The following is a 12872-nucleotide window of genomic DNA, read 5'->3' as shown; positions in this document are numbered from 1 at the left end:
AATGTTATTATAATATAATGTTAATTATTGAACTTGACAGACGCTGGAATGTAATGTATGAAACTCTTCCTTACACTACCATACTGAGGGACTAAACAGGGACCACTTCATATTACACCCAAAGAAAACACTAGCAGACTGAAAAGAAATCTCAGTTCAGACTATTTTCAGGACTGTTATCTGAAGGATTTATGGCATGAGATGTGCAAACAGCGACGTCATTGCTAACGCTGGCACTTTCTCTGAGAGCTGGAGGTGCTATCTCATGCCACAATTAGCTTTTAGTAAAAATAGCAAAGATCTGAGCCCAAGGTTTCTTCTTTTCCTTTTCCTACACCGCACAAAAAGAAAAATCTGCAAATGCTTCATGAAAATTTTATGACATTAGTTTTAAAAGTAGACAGTTTTATTTCAGTTTGGCTTTAGGCAAGGTGTCATTTCAGTTTTATTTCACCTCATGGCACTGCCTCTTGATTTAATCATAGACATCACTGTGAAGGTATTTTCCCATAAATGCATATTTTTCTTTTATCCATCCAACTTGTGTCAGAATCAGTTATTATAATGTAGGTGTAGCAGGTTGGGAAACTGAAGCTGAAGCTTTCAATGTGTGTGGTTGATCATTTGGTGGTTTGCGGAGGGGGAGGTGCTTGTTTCAGAAACGAGCAGATGAGCCGTGAACACTGAACACATGCAAAGACAGCGGGACCTCCAGTCTGCATGGATTCTCCATGCGATGAAATGTAATCAACGATAAAAGCCGTCCGCTCTGTTTGATATCTGTCACAACAAGTGACAACAAGTATCACCTCGCGGATGGTATCACAGGGAATGTGTTCTGCCATTTTGCTTTTCTCATTGTGATACTCGTCACCTTAGACGTGCTTGGCAGCGGTTGACACTCACAATGGTGGAAATAATATCCCCCTTGTGAGCTTTATGGACTCGGCCCTTCTTTAAGAGAGGTTCAGATGACAGTCTTTTTTGATGGAGAACTGCTCAAACCAGTTTTGAAAGTGGTCTACATTTCACTGGCAGGTCACCGAAGCTGTGAAGTAGCTGCAGTGTAAAAGAGGCCGATACTGTGAGCCTGAGGCAGGTGAGGTCAACCTGTTACGTGATCCTGCACCGATCAGGTTCTCCCAGAAAGAGCTTCTGTTATGATGAACGGCTCAGGATGTGGATCCTGTTCTCTCAGAGTGACGGCTAATTTTATGTCTCATTCTATCACGGCTCTGTGCTGCTGAGCTCCGCAATTAAGGCTGAGATTTCGCTAAAAGGTACAAAGTGTTTTGGGATCAGCACAAACAAGATTTAAAGTCTTTCTCATCTCTAATATTCTCTGTGACTGAGCTGATGTTTAGGTCATGGTTTAACTCGTACAAGAGCATGTGTTGGGCAAAACTAGTCATCTACAGTAATGCTAGCGGCTCTGCGAGGATGTACTGAGGCACAGCGATGCTTTGAGCTAAATGCCAATGTCAGTATGCCAACAGGCTTGCAATGATGATGCTAACATGCTGATATTCAGCAGGTATAATGATGACCATGTTCCCCACAGTGGGTAACCTCCGGGTCTGAGAAGTGAAGCCAATGCAGAAGTCTCTTAAACTGTCATTCTTTCTAATAGCCAGCAGGGGGCGACTCCTCTGGTTGCAAGAAGAAGTCTGATTGTATAGAAGTCTATGAGAAAATGAGCCTACTTCTCACTTGATTTATTCCCTCAGTAAACATTGTAGACATGAGTTTATGGTCTCAATCGCTACTTTCAAGTCTTGTTCAATGCAGCATGATGTTCATTTAGTAAATTATGGTCACATTTAGAGTCAAATAGACAGATAAAGCAGGGGATGCTTTAGGGCGTGGCTACCTTGTGATTGACAGGTTGCTACCGAGGCGTTGTCCGGTCTGGGAGTTGTTCGTGTTTTCGTCTTACAACTTTAACTCTTTCACAGTGTGTTTTCAGTTCATGAAAGTTAATTATAACCTTTTTGATCGCCTAATAATGTCTTTTTCGGCGTTCGGATGTACTTAGCTCCACCCTCTCGTGTCACTTCTGGTTGCAAAAAACCAAGATGGCGACGGCCAAAATGCCGAACTCGAGGCTTCAAAACGGCAGTCCACAATCCAATGGGTGACGTCACGGTGACTACATCCACTTCTTATATACAGTCCATCTTAGTTTAGCGTGTTATCATGATATAAATAGCTAATTAGCACCAAACACAAAGTAGAGCTGAGATTGATGGGTATTTCATTAGTTTTTCAGGTATTTGGTCATAATTGGACAAATTACAAATTGCATTTGATGGTATTAGAGGAAAAGTTAAAGGATCACCAAAATTATTACAATTCAACCAATAGGGAACACGAATGTTAAACTTTGTTAATCAATCCAATATGTTTCGAAACAAATCAAAACCACAAATGTCAACCTTATTAGTTAAGTTTTCATCCAAATGTAGCATGAATTATTTCCAGAAAATCTGCAAACTTAAATGTCAGTAAATTGCTTGTTTCCATTCCTTACTGTTATGCAAATATTAGGAGTGGGATTGATCAAGATAAACAGCCGGTGGTGCTAAATAATTCTCCAGTCAGGTGGCATCAAACCATCACCAAAGAAGAGTGCGCAACAAGATGACGCAATCAAAAGAGCGCCAGTCAATCCTCAGATGATGGAAAACTATTTGGAAAATGTGATCTAAATACGTAATTTATGTTTGTTTTATGTATTCATTTCAAGAATGTCATGATCTCCTCATCGGTCCACACAGATCTGACAGTCACATGATTCATGTATGTCAAGGTTTTTCCTTGAGGTCTGTTTCTATTGCATTTTGTCACATTTTGCTTTTATCGATACATCCTTTCTACCTCAGCCAAGTGCAAAAACACATTATAGTATTTTGACTGTTTTTTGAATTTCTGCTGTTTTTTCTGCTCAAATTGAACAGCTGATGCGCTTGTGGAGCAGGGCTGTGTGCTTAACCAGGCGATCAAATATGATTAACGGAAAATATGGTCTCTCGCTCTCTCTCTGTCAGAGACATTAGCCCACATGAAACTATCACGGCATGGGATATAAATCCCCCCTTCCCTCTCAGAGTCCTACAGCTATCTAACTAGCTAGCTAGCCACATCTACCGGCATCAAAACAGGAAGGAAGTGGTAAAGTAATAAAGTTCACCACTTACTTGATTTGATTGGCTGCCTAGGCCAAGTGTGACATTGAGTGGTGCGACTCCGCGCCTGGTGCTGAAAAGTTGAGAATATTTCAGCTTTTGTGCGCGACATGCGGCGCCAGAGAGGAGTGCACGGCAGGCATGCCGTACCGTAGGAAAACAATGGTTTTGCTGGTGACGCATTTCTAGCGTCGTGTTTCGGTGTGATCGGCCCCTTAATGTGGCGCTAGGGGAAAAGTCTGGGGATTTAAGTAATTAAGATTCATCCTCTGACAACTATGAATGACGGTACCAAACATCATGGCAATCAATACAATATTTGTCGACACCTTTCACTAAAAACAAAAAAGCCATCCTTATGGCGGCGCTAGAGGAAAAGTCAGTAGAATTGATCCTCTTGGGAGCACGAGTGTCTGTACAAAATTGAATCTGAATCCATTCAATAGTTGTTGAGATATTTTAGTCTGGATCAAAGTGATGAATTGACCTACTGACATCCCTAAAGATAAAAAAAAAAATCTATTTTAAAAGTATTAGTTCAATAAGTCTTCTCCTTCTTTCCCAGCAGATCATATAAATTACAAAATATAACACAGATTTTTGTTTCTTTATTTCACACTTTTAGGTTGTAAAATCACTCGAGGGCTCTTTTTTTTCCTCCCCACTGCACACTTCTTATGAATTGCAGCATGTTAGCATAGCGTGACACGGCCCCATACATAAGGGCAGACTGGTTGTTATTTTTACTGATGGCTGCCTAATGTGACATGCAGTGATGCCAGTAGAGTCAGTATTTAGCTCCGGCTGATTACTCTCATAGTTCAGAAGGGCTCAGGGGGGCAATGTGGAGCAGCCTTTTAAATCGATCCGTCAAAGACTGGAAGCCTAGTAAAGAGTAATAGACACTAGATCATAATTCTAGATGGCGTTCTGTATTGTTTTACTGGATATGTACACGCCGTCTGACTGCTCTGTCTGCTGTTATTATCGGCTGGAGCATCGGCATCCTCGTTCCTCTGGGGTCGTGATTATCGTTTTCCTCAGTAAGCAGGTCAGCGGTGCCGTGCCCCCTGGCTCTTCTTCAGCTCAAGAATACTGCACAAACAGCATCATGTACAGTATACCCTCAAACCCTGAAGTCTGAAGAGGGTTGGGGGGTGGGCGGCTGCTCATGTTGTCTGAGAGCATGTATAGATATTTGGATGTATGAATGACATACTTCCTCTGAAAAACAAAAACCTGCTTAGTTAACGGAGACTGCAGCTCCGTTTGGGCTCAGAAAAAGAAAAAACGTTGTGCTTTTTTTAGTGTTTCAGAGCCAGTTTGAGATTGATCTTTTATTTAAATAAGTCATTAGTCTTTGAGGAAAATGAAGCTGCGTGTTAATGGATTAAATGACCAGAAAATACAGACGCCAGTGAGCCACACATGCCTCTCGGTTGGCAGATGTGCACAGGAGACTCATTGTTGGGTCCCCTGTGAGATGGATAATGAATAAATCTGGTAGTTAGTGCTGTTTTTTTTAGTTTTAACACACTTTCACACATCTCCGTGACCCATTTTTCCACAGGATCAGATTTACGACCACAGACCACAGCTGACAGGTAAAGCGTGATATTTTTAAACCATGTGCTCCACCGCATACTTTGATCCCAGATCCAGAATAGTGAGGCACCGTCGGCGATCTGGTCCCCGAGTTTGAACCATATGCACGCATATAAATTGAAATGTGCATTAATATGTGAGGATCATGCAACACAGCGGCCCTGGGCGATCTGGTTTCACCATCTAGATGCAAATAGAAATCTGAAACTGAGGCTGTGGTTACAGCTCTGGCAGCTGTCTGTGTGTTCTCCTCCATAAGAAAATATATGTTGAAGCTGTCGTTACTCTGAACCGTCTTCTTGTGTGCTTCTTCTTTACTTGCGGTAATGCGTTTTCCCCCCTCGTGCTGCTTTGACATTGCCCTAGTTTTCTGTCTCTGTGTTGTAGTGTGTCATGTAATGTGGCTCTGTGATATCTATTCATGGCACGCAGATTCCTTCTGTATTCCTTCACTGTTTCTGTGCTGCAAATATTCTTTTCCCTCTGACTCGGCCTCCTGTTCATGATTAAACATCGTCATCTGTTCAGGGATCTTTGTCAAGCCTCTGCGTGAGCTCGTCTTCATGAAAGTTACACAGCACACTGTTTTACTGTAGCACACCAGTGTGTAAGGAAAGCCAGGAGAATGTGAGGGGATAGTATGGATATTTTTAAATGGGTCAAGGGAGACCACTGCCCTCTTTCTTTTCTCTGTTAGCGTGGAGCATGGCCGACAGCAGATGTTTTCCTACAGTACGTCAGGGCTTATGTCATTTGGTATCTTTATGTTCAAAGACAATATATTTTTCTTAATTTCAACAAATCCAATGAAAAGACCATATCCAAAAATGTGTTCCTCCTCTTACTTCTCTATCCTGTCTGTGGCACTCAGCCTAAATCCCATTCGTTCCTACTGAAGATGACACTTTTTAAAAACAGGATACTTTCTTTTTTTTTTTGAAGGTTCAGTGATTTCTTAAAAAACCTGGCCACTGTAATTTTTTAGCAGATGTTACTACAATCAAAATAAATACTGTATTTATTAGGGACTATTTTCTGTAGCGGATTAATACACCTTTGGTGTTCTAGTTAGTATTTACAGCAGCAGTGTATGTGGGATTGGGTTAAAATATATTACACTGTCCTGGTTCATCAACAACAATTGAGGTTTAAGGCACAGAGGAATAAGCAACACATTCTCATCCCAACTCGTTTCATCCCGCCGCTTTGACACTTTTTTTGGCATCGAAAGCACTTAGTTAGGTTTAGGACAGAACTACATGGTTGGGCTTAAAACTACTACGTTTGTAAAGTGAATGAAACTGAGCATTGTGAACACGGGGCGTGAACGAACATCTGATTGTTACGTGAAAGTGAAACTTAACATACGGGACACGAACAGCGGCCTTAGTCTATAATTACATCATATTCATATTTCAATTAAGATTTGACAATGAAGAAGTGTTTATGTTCCTTATGTAAGCCATACTTTTGTTAAGGCAAACATTTGTTAACTTATTTTTGCCAAATAAATGAAAAGCATGTTGAAATCAGAACATGACTTCCTCGCTGTACCATAAATGTACCGAACCAAACCATTCCGCCCCTAGCGTTTACTGTTGCCGTGGATGGGTTTACATTGTAGTTAATGGAAAGCCTGGTGCATCTCATACCAGTGCTACAGTGTGCCTTATGCGGCGGTATCAAACGTCGACGGCCGTGACAAGGCGTTGGTATTTGGCACCCTGGAAATGAGAACGGCTGGAATAAGCTATGCCGGCCTTAACCTTTAATTCATTGGGTGAATATGGATGAAAACAAATACATGGACTAAACAGTGATGAAATTGGGTAGTGACAAATGTAATTAAATTAAAATGCTGTCTGTTTTTTTGTTGTTTTTTCAGATTTGCTACCAAAGAGCCCGACGGTTTGTTACTCTACAACGGCCGCTTCAATGAGAAACACGACTTCCTCGCCATGGAAATCATCAATGAGCAGATACAGCTCACCTTCTCTGCAGGTAGAACAGTTATTGGTTTGTTAATTCTTTATAATTATGATTTACTGTTTTATACAATTTTTGTCCTGAGTGTGTTGCGGTCATTCACCTCTTTCATTGTTTCCCAGGTGAGACCAAAACGACAGTTTCACCGTACATCCTCGGAGGAGTCAGTGACGGCCAGTGGCACGTGGTGGATATTCACTACTACAACAAGGTATGATCCAGAATAAATCAACAGAAGAGCTACAAACACCTTGCGTTTGCAGAGCCTGGTTTATGATTAGGTTTAACTGCAGGTTGTAGGTTCATATTTACAGTACAGACATGAGAGTCGTATCAATCTTCTCATCTAACTTTCTACAAGAAAGCAAGTAAGTGTATTTCCCAAAATGTCAAACTATTCATTCAAACAAGGGTGATCATGGTGAACCCTCATATTCTGATTAGGTTTTCATTTCCTACTTTGAATTGTTACACCATAGCTGACATACCTCTGGTTAAATGTGTCTGCTGCTGCGCCCCTCATCAGGTGTGGCAGTTAAATACCAGAAATAGTTACCGAAAATATTCAGAGTGAAATCAGGTGACAGGTTTGATCCGCTGCAGACGACAGAGTTTTATTGCCCTGAAGGCTGCAGCAGTGAAAGCTGACATGCTTTCTCAATAAAAAGCTTTGTCTTTATGACATCCATAGTGGTGCAACTGTAGTGGGTGCAAGTTAGTTGTGTAAGTTTGTTGTACTGCCTCTTTAGTGCTGCTGCTCTGTCAGGCTAAAGAATCGACTGATGATCTGGAAGACAGCCAACGTGCCAACTAGACACTGACGGAGGGAGAGACAAGAGAGGGAGGGGGGTGAATGAATGAATGAATGAAAGCCAGAGAGTAGGAAGGCAGTGTTTTTCCAGACACGGTCAGATTGGACTAAATATGTTTTGACTAATACAGATTTCTCTGTAAGGACATCACAACAACTCAATCGCTAGAGGAATGTATGGAGCTGTTGTCTCTGCTCTCTCAGCACTTTCCCACCCAGGACCAACACACACAGGATGTCACATTTTAGCCTATTGAGGAAGTCACTTTGCATCATAAAGATGTTGCCAGGCAACACCCCCGCTGCTCACATCTTCTATTCAGTGTCTATAATAACACGGCCATGTCAGATTTTAGCCAGAAGTAGTGATGAAGGGGGGAAATCTTGTCGACTTTTGAGTGAAAACTATTTGTTTCATTGCCAAGAAGACATTATAGTCTCATTAATCACTTTGAGTACAAAAACCTCAAATCAAATGATTCTTTTGTTGTTTTGCTGACCTGGTAGTTTTACATCTGTAAATGTGCTTCATGTTTGAAGAGGACATGATTCTGTTAATGAGGCATTTGCATGTACAGTACAAGTAGAGCTGTAACATCGATTAGTTGTCAACTATTAAATTAATTGGCAACTATTTTCATAATCAATTAATCGGTTTGAGTATTTTCTTTTTAAGAAAAAAGTCAAAATTCTGATGATTCCAGCTTCTTAAATGTGAATATTTTCTGGTTTCTTTACTCCTTTATGACAGTAAACTGGCTTTGGGAAACACTGATCAACTTTTTTTTGACCAAACAACCAATCGATTAATCAAGAAAATAATCAACAGATTAATAGACAATGAAAATAATCGGTAGTTGCAGCTTTAAGTACAAGAGCAACATGTAGATGTTTGCATCGGAATACCAGTTTGATAAAAACAGCTTCATATTTCTATGAGAACAGGTCTGAGGCTGATCAGATGTTTGAGCCTCAAACACCCTTTTCTATGCTTCATTCCAGCTGATTTTGTGGGATATAAATTAATGTATGAAGTTACCTTTCATTAATTTATGATTCATTAATCATTAATTAACCGTACAAACTCGTAGTAACTGGATCATTTCTTAATGGTGACCAAGAGGAATTCATGATACATCCTGCATTAAATCATGAATTATGCATTATATTATATATAATATATGTTATACTATATCAGATTGTATATGTTTGTACCTGTATGATAGAGGTGGGAATCACCAGAGGCCCCACAACACGATATCATCACGATACTTAAGTCAGGATACAATCTTATTGCGATTTTAAACATTTCGCGATATGCTGAGTATTGTGATAAGATATATTACGATTTATTACCTTTTTTCAGCTGCAAATGTTGCAGTTTGTCAACATCTGTTTTATCTAATAAGATACAGTTTTCACTCTGTTCATCTCAGAGTTTTCATTCACATGTCTTGAGGTCAGAGGTCAAGGAACCCCCTTTGAAAATGGTCATGCCAGTTTTTCCTCGTCAAAATGTAGCGTTTCTTTGGAGCGTTATTTAGCATTCTTCCCGACAAGCTAACATGATTGGTACCGATGGATTCCTTAAGGCCCAGACACACCAACCCGACATCAAAGTACTAGCGATGACGAAGGCCGTCCTTTGAGTCCCCTTTGTCTTGGCCAACAAGTTGCACTCGAACACACCGCAAAGACTACAGCCAACGGCCAGTTAGCACGTACGTCTGCACCTGCGTGAGAGGAAATAACTCTCTCTACGAGCAGGTAACGGTAGTCTGTATTCGTCATTCAAAAAGGGAAACTGGAAGACCGAGGACGGCGGATATACAGCCGTTGTTATGATACGTACATAAAAAAAAATCACAGGCACGACTAGAGCAGACTAGAGCTGATGGTGCAGGACACACCGCAAAAACTAGGCCGACAGACGTTCACCGACGGCCCCAAACTGTCCGACGGCCGACCGTCGGCTTGGTGTGTCAAGGCCTTCAGGTTATCTAGTTTCATATGATACCAGTATCTTCACTCTAGCGTTAAGACTGAGACTGAAAATATCACAATACTATGCTGTATTGATTTTTTCCCCCCACCCTACTCTATCATAAAGTGTATCCAGTGTACTCAATACATATGTGTTCATTATAGTGAAAACATCCCAGCGCTGTCTGGGGTCCAGTCCTCAGCTCTAGCTGAACTAATCCTCCCGTCCTCCTCTCATGTTCCACATCCTGTGAGTCGCTGAGGTAGAAACCCGGCTCCTCCCTCTCGAGGTATCCCACAGTGGCCCGCTCTGACCCGTCCCTGTCCGCAGGGGGTGGGGCACGGTGAGGCGGGGAGGGGGCAGTTTAGATTGAAATGTGGCTTTCAGGATGGCGGGGGACTGTGGAGAATGGCAATGACCGCTGCCTTTGTGTTTGGCTCTGCTTCCTTTGGGACCATGGGCAGTGAATGATGCGGCCCCGGGGAAGGTGCCCCTCTCTCTCTGTTCTCCGGCGAGGACAGAAAAGCGGCGCAGGAGAGGAGCGAAAGCAGGGTAAAGAAAAGCCGAGAGAAGTATTGACTCGGGCTTTGAACGGGGACGCTGCGCTTCAGGGCCGACCCCTCTTGTTGCTATGGTTTTTCTAGTCAATCTTAGATCCCATATTTGTGTTGCTTGCTGCCATGCTCCTCCAGCGCAACCCTTGTCACCCTCTGTGACAGGGAACTCATATTCCCATAATCCCCTGTAGCGGCGAGTGAGAGCAGTGTTTAATGTGGTCTTCAGCAAATATGTGCGCTCCAATCAGGGCTGACAGGACGGGGTTTTGTGCAGCAGAAAGACGTCCTGACAGACAGTCATTATTGGAGAGTCAACAGCCGTGACTGATGACAGCAGAGGTCAGTGAAAGGAGCGTCCAATCTGGAGCGCTGCCTGTTTCAGAGCTTTCACAGGGAAGGGAAAACCGTGGAAAAGAGCATGTCGGATGATTTCACCTTTGGCAATTCACACCGCATGTTTGCTTGTTTCATCATCAACAAATTTGTAACAAATTGGCCTGAAGGAGCATCAACTGAACAGTGAAAGCCACCTTCAGGATGTGTTTCCATCTACTTTACATTTCAGTGAGTCTCACAGTCAAGAAAATAACTGCTGGGACTTCCTGTGGGAACATTTCTTGACAACAGGGCCTGTTGTACTCCAAAACTTGTTAAATGTTTCTAATATTGTACAGCTCTGGACTGCCAACTGAGCGTCTCTGAAAGTACTAATCTTCTTAGGTGACTCAACAGAGTTCAAGTGAGTCTGCCAATCTTGGAAATAGTTTACAAAACTCTGAGAGTTTTACTTGACTTCCTGGTTCAGTCACCTGAACTGCAGACTGAGGAGTGAACTGGTTAGCGTAATTTAATTTCATGGCCACCAAAATAATGATAATAATAAATCCACGAACATCTTGATAGTTCTTCTCCTGTATTTTCTCAGTCTGAACTCTGGGAGGCGTTGTAAGACGCCTGATTCTTCTGTTCCAAATGAAATCTGCATTTTTATAACTAATTTTTACTGAGCTACAAATCACAATCCACTGTATTCTATTTAATGTTTTAATGGTTTAAGTTTTTATGTATTTTATTTAGAGCTGCAACGATTAATCGATTAGTTGTGAACTGTTAAATTAGCCACCAACTATTTTGATAACCGGTTTGAGTATTTTGTTAAGAAAACAAAGTAAAAATTCTCTGATTCCAGCTTCTTAAATGTAAATATTTTCTGGTTTCTTTACTCCTCTATGACAGTAAACTGAATACCTTTGAGTTGTGGACAAAACAAGACATTTGAGGATGTCATCTTGGGCTTCGGGAAACACTGATTGACATTTTCCACCATTTTCTGACATTTTATAGACCAAACAACTAATCGATTAATCAAGAAAATAATCAACAGATTAATAGACAATGAAAATAATCAGATTTTATCAAATAAAATGAATAAACATTAAAAGGCCCGTAACTTATCCTTCTTTGAAATTCTCTATTTTCAAATGAACTAAATTAACTCGGCGTAAGGATTGACACTAGGCCTATATGACAAATAAACTAGATATTCTACTGCATTTAATAGCTGCAACTGAATTTTAGTTTAAATGCTTTGTTTTTATTTGAAAGAGTTTAAACAACATTAACAATCAAATCACTCAAATGTTGGAATGATTCATAAACACAGTCTATGCTTCTGTCGGGGATTTTCTCCTGGCACCTTTTTTGATAAACAAGCTCTATTAGCCTTATTTACATGCACTTAAGTACAAAAAACTATTCCCATTATGAATCAATTTATTTTCATTATGAATTATAAAATGGTCGGCGTGCTACTCAGCACCTTATTGCGGGCCAGATCTGGCCCATGGGCCGTAGGTTGAGTATCACTGCTGGATACTCTTAGTCATGTTACTAGTGTGCTTTGTTTTACACTTCATGGTGTTTGGTTCCGTATTTATTCTCTAGATTACATGTTTTTTTTGTTTCTCTGGTGGACAATAAAGTTTTATTCTATCCTTCTATTCTACGTCTCACATATTTGAGAGTAGACACAACCGCAGCACAATGAACTGATATTCCTGTTTCACCAAGAATGATAACATGAGTCAGGTGAGCTGTTGTGGTAACATACAGCCAGATAGTTTAGGGTTATTATTGGTCTAATCTCACTCACATCAGTAACACTCATCACACTCATGTGATCACGAGACATGAAGTGAGAGCAGGAATGTAACTGACTGCAGCCTCTCAGTTATGAAGTCATGTTATTGGAGGCTCAAAGAGATTTAATCTGATCTGCTCAATGAGTAAATCATGTGAGAGAATATTAACTGTAGCAGTGCCTCAGGCTAAAATTACATTTGTCATTACTGTATTGCTCGATGTGTTTTGTCTTGATAAATTTCCTCTGATAGAGCTGCTAAAAATGTTTCACCAGCCAATGAAATCGACGGCATATTTCTAGCTGGGTGTTGTTTTTAATGAGCTTTTAAATGAAAGGATCAGACGAGCTATCGGGGAAATTATAATCTCTGAGGCTCCTGCAGACAGTGGGGGGGATCTATTTCAGTTTCATGTAGAACTAAACAGCCAGGCAATAAAAACAGACACTTCATGTGTGTTTTCAAGACTTCAGCAACGAGCCAACTCTTCATATCATCTCTGCACATGAGACGAGCTAATTCCTGCTAAATCCTGTCTGACCAGCTGACAGCTCAGCGGCCCGTCCTCGCCTGCAGGCAGCGCAGTCGGTCACTGCTCCGCCG

At 41.1% G+C, this 12872-nt stretch overlaps 1 protein-coding gene across 3 annotated transcripts in view; it reads left to right on the top strand.

Moving 5' to 3' along the window:
* Positions 1-12872, top strand: part of celsr2 (cadherin, EGF LAG seven-pass G-type receptor 2) — a 77953-nt gene that overhangs the window by 43521 nt on the left and 21560 nt on the right. For all 3 annotated transcript variants that reach the window (XM_074635104.1, XM_074635095.1, XM_074635088.1), the window contains exons 4-5: positions 6676-6791; positions 6899-6987. In XM_074635104.1, the coding sequence (XP_074491205.1) occupies positions 6676-6791; positions 6899-6987 (205 nt within the window). The remainder of the gene's footprint in view (positions 1-6675; positions 6792-6898; positions 6988-12872) is intronic.

This window comes from Sebastes fasciatus, chromosome 1, assembly GCF_043250625.1.
Source record: "Sebastes fasciatus isolate fSebFas1 chromosome 1, fSebFas1.pri, whole genome shotgun sequence".
NCBI lineage: Eukaryota > Metazoa > Chordata > Actinopteri > Perciformes > Sebastidae > Sebastes > Sebastes fasciatus.
This window is presented reverse-complemented; position numbering and strand designations above follow the sequence as displayed.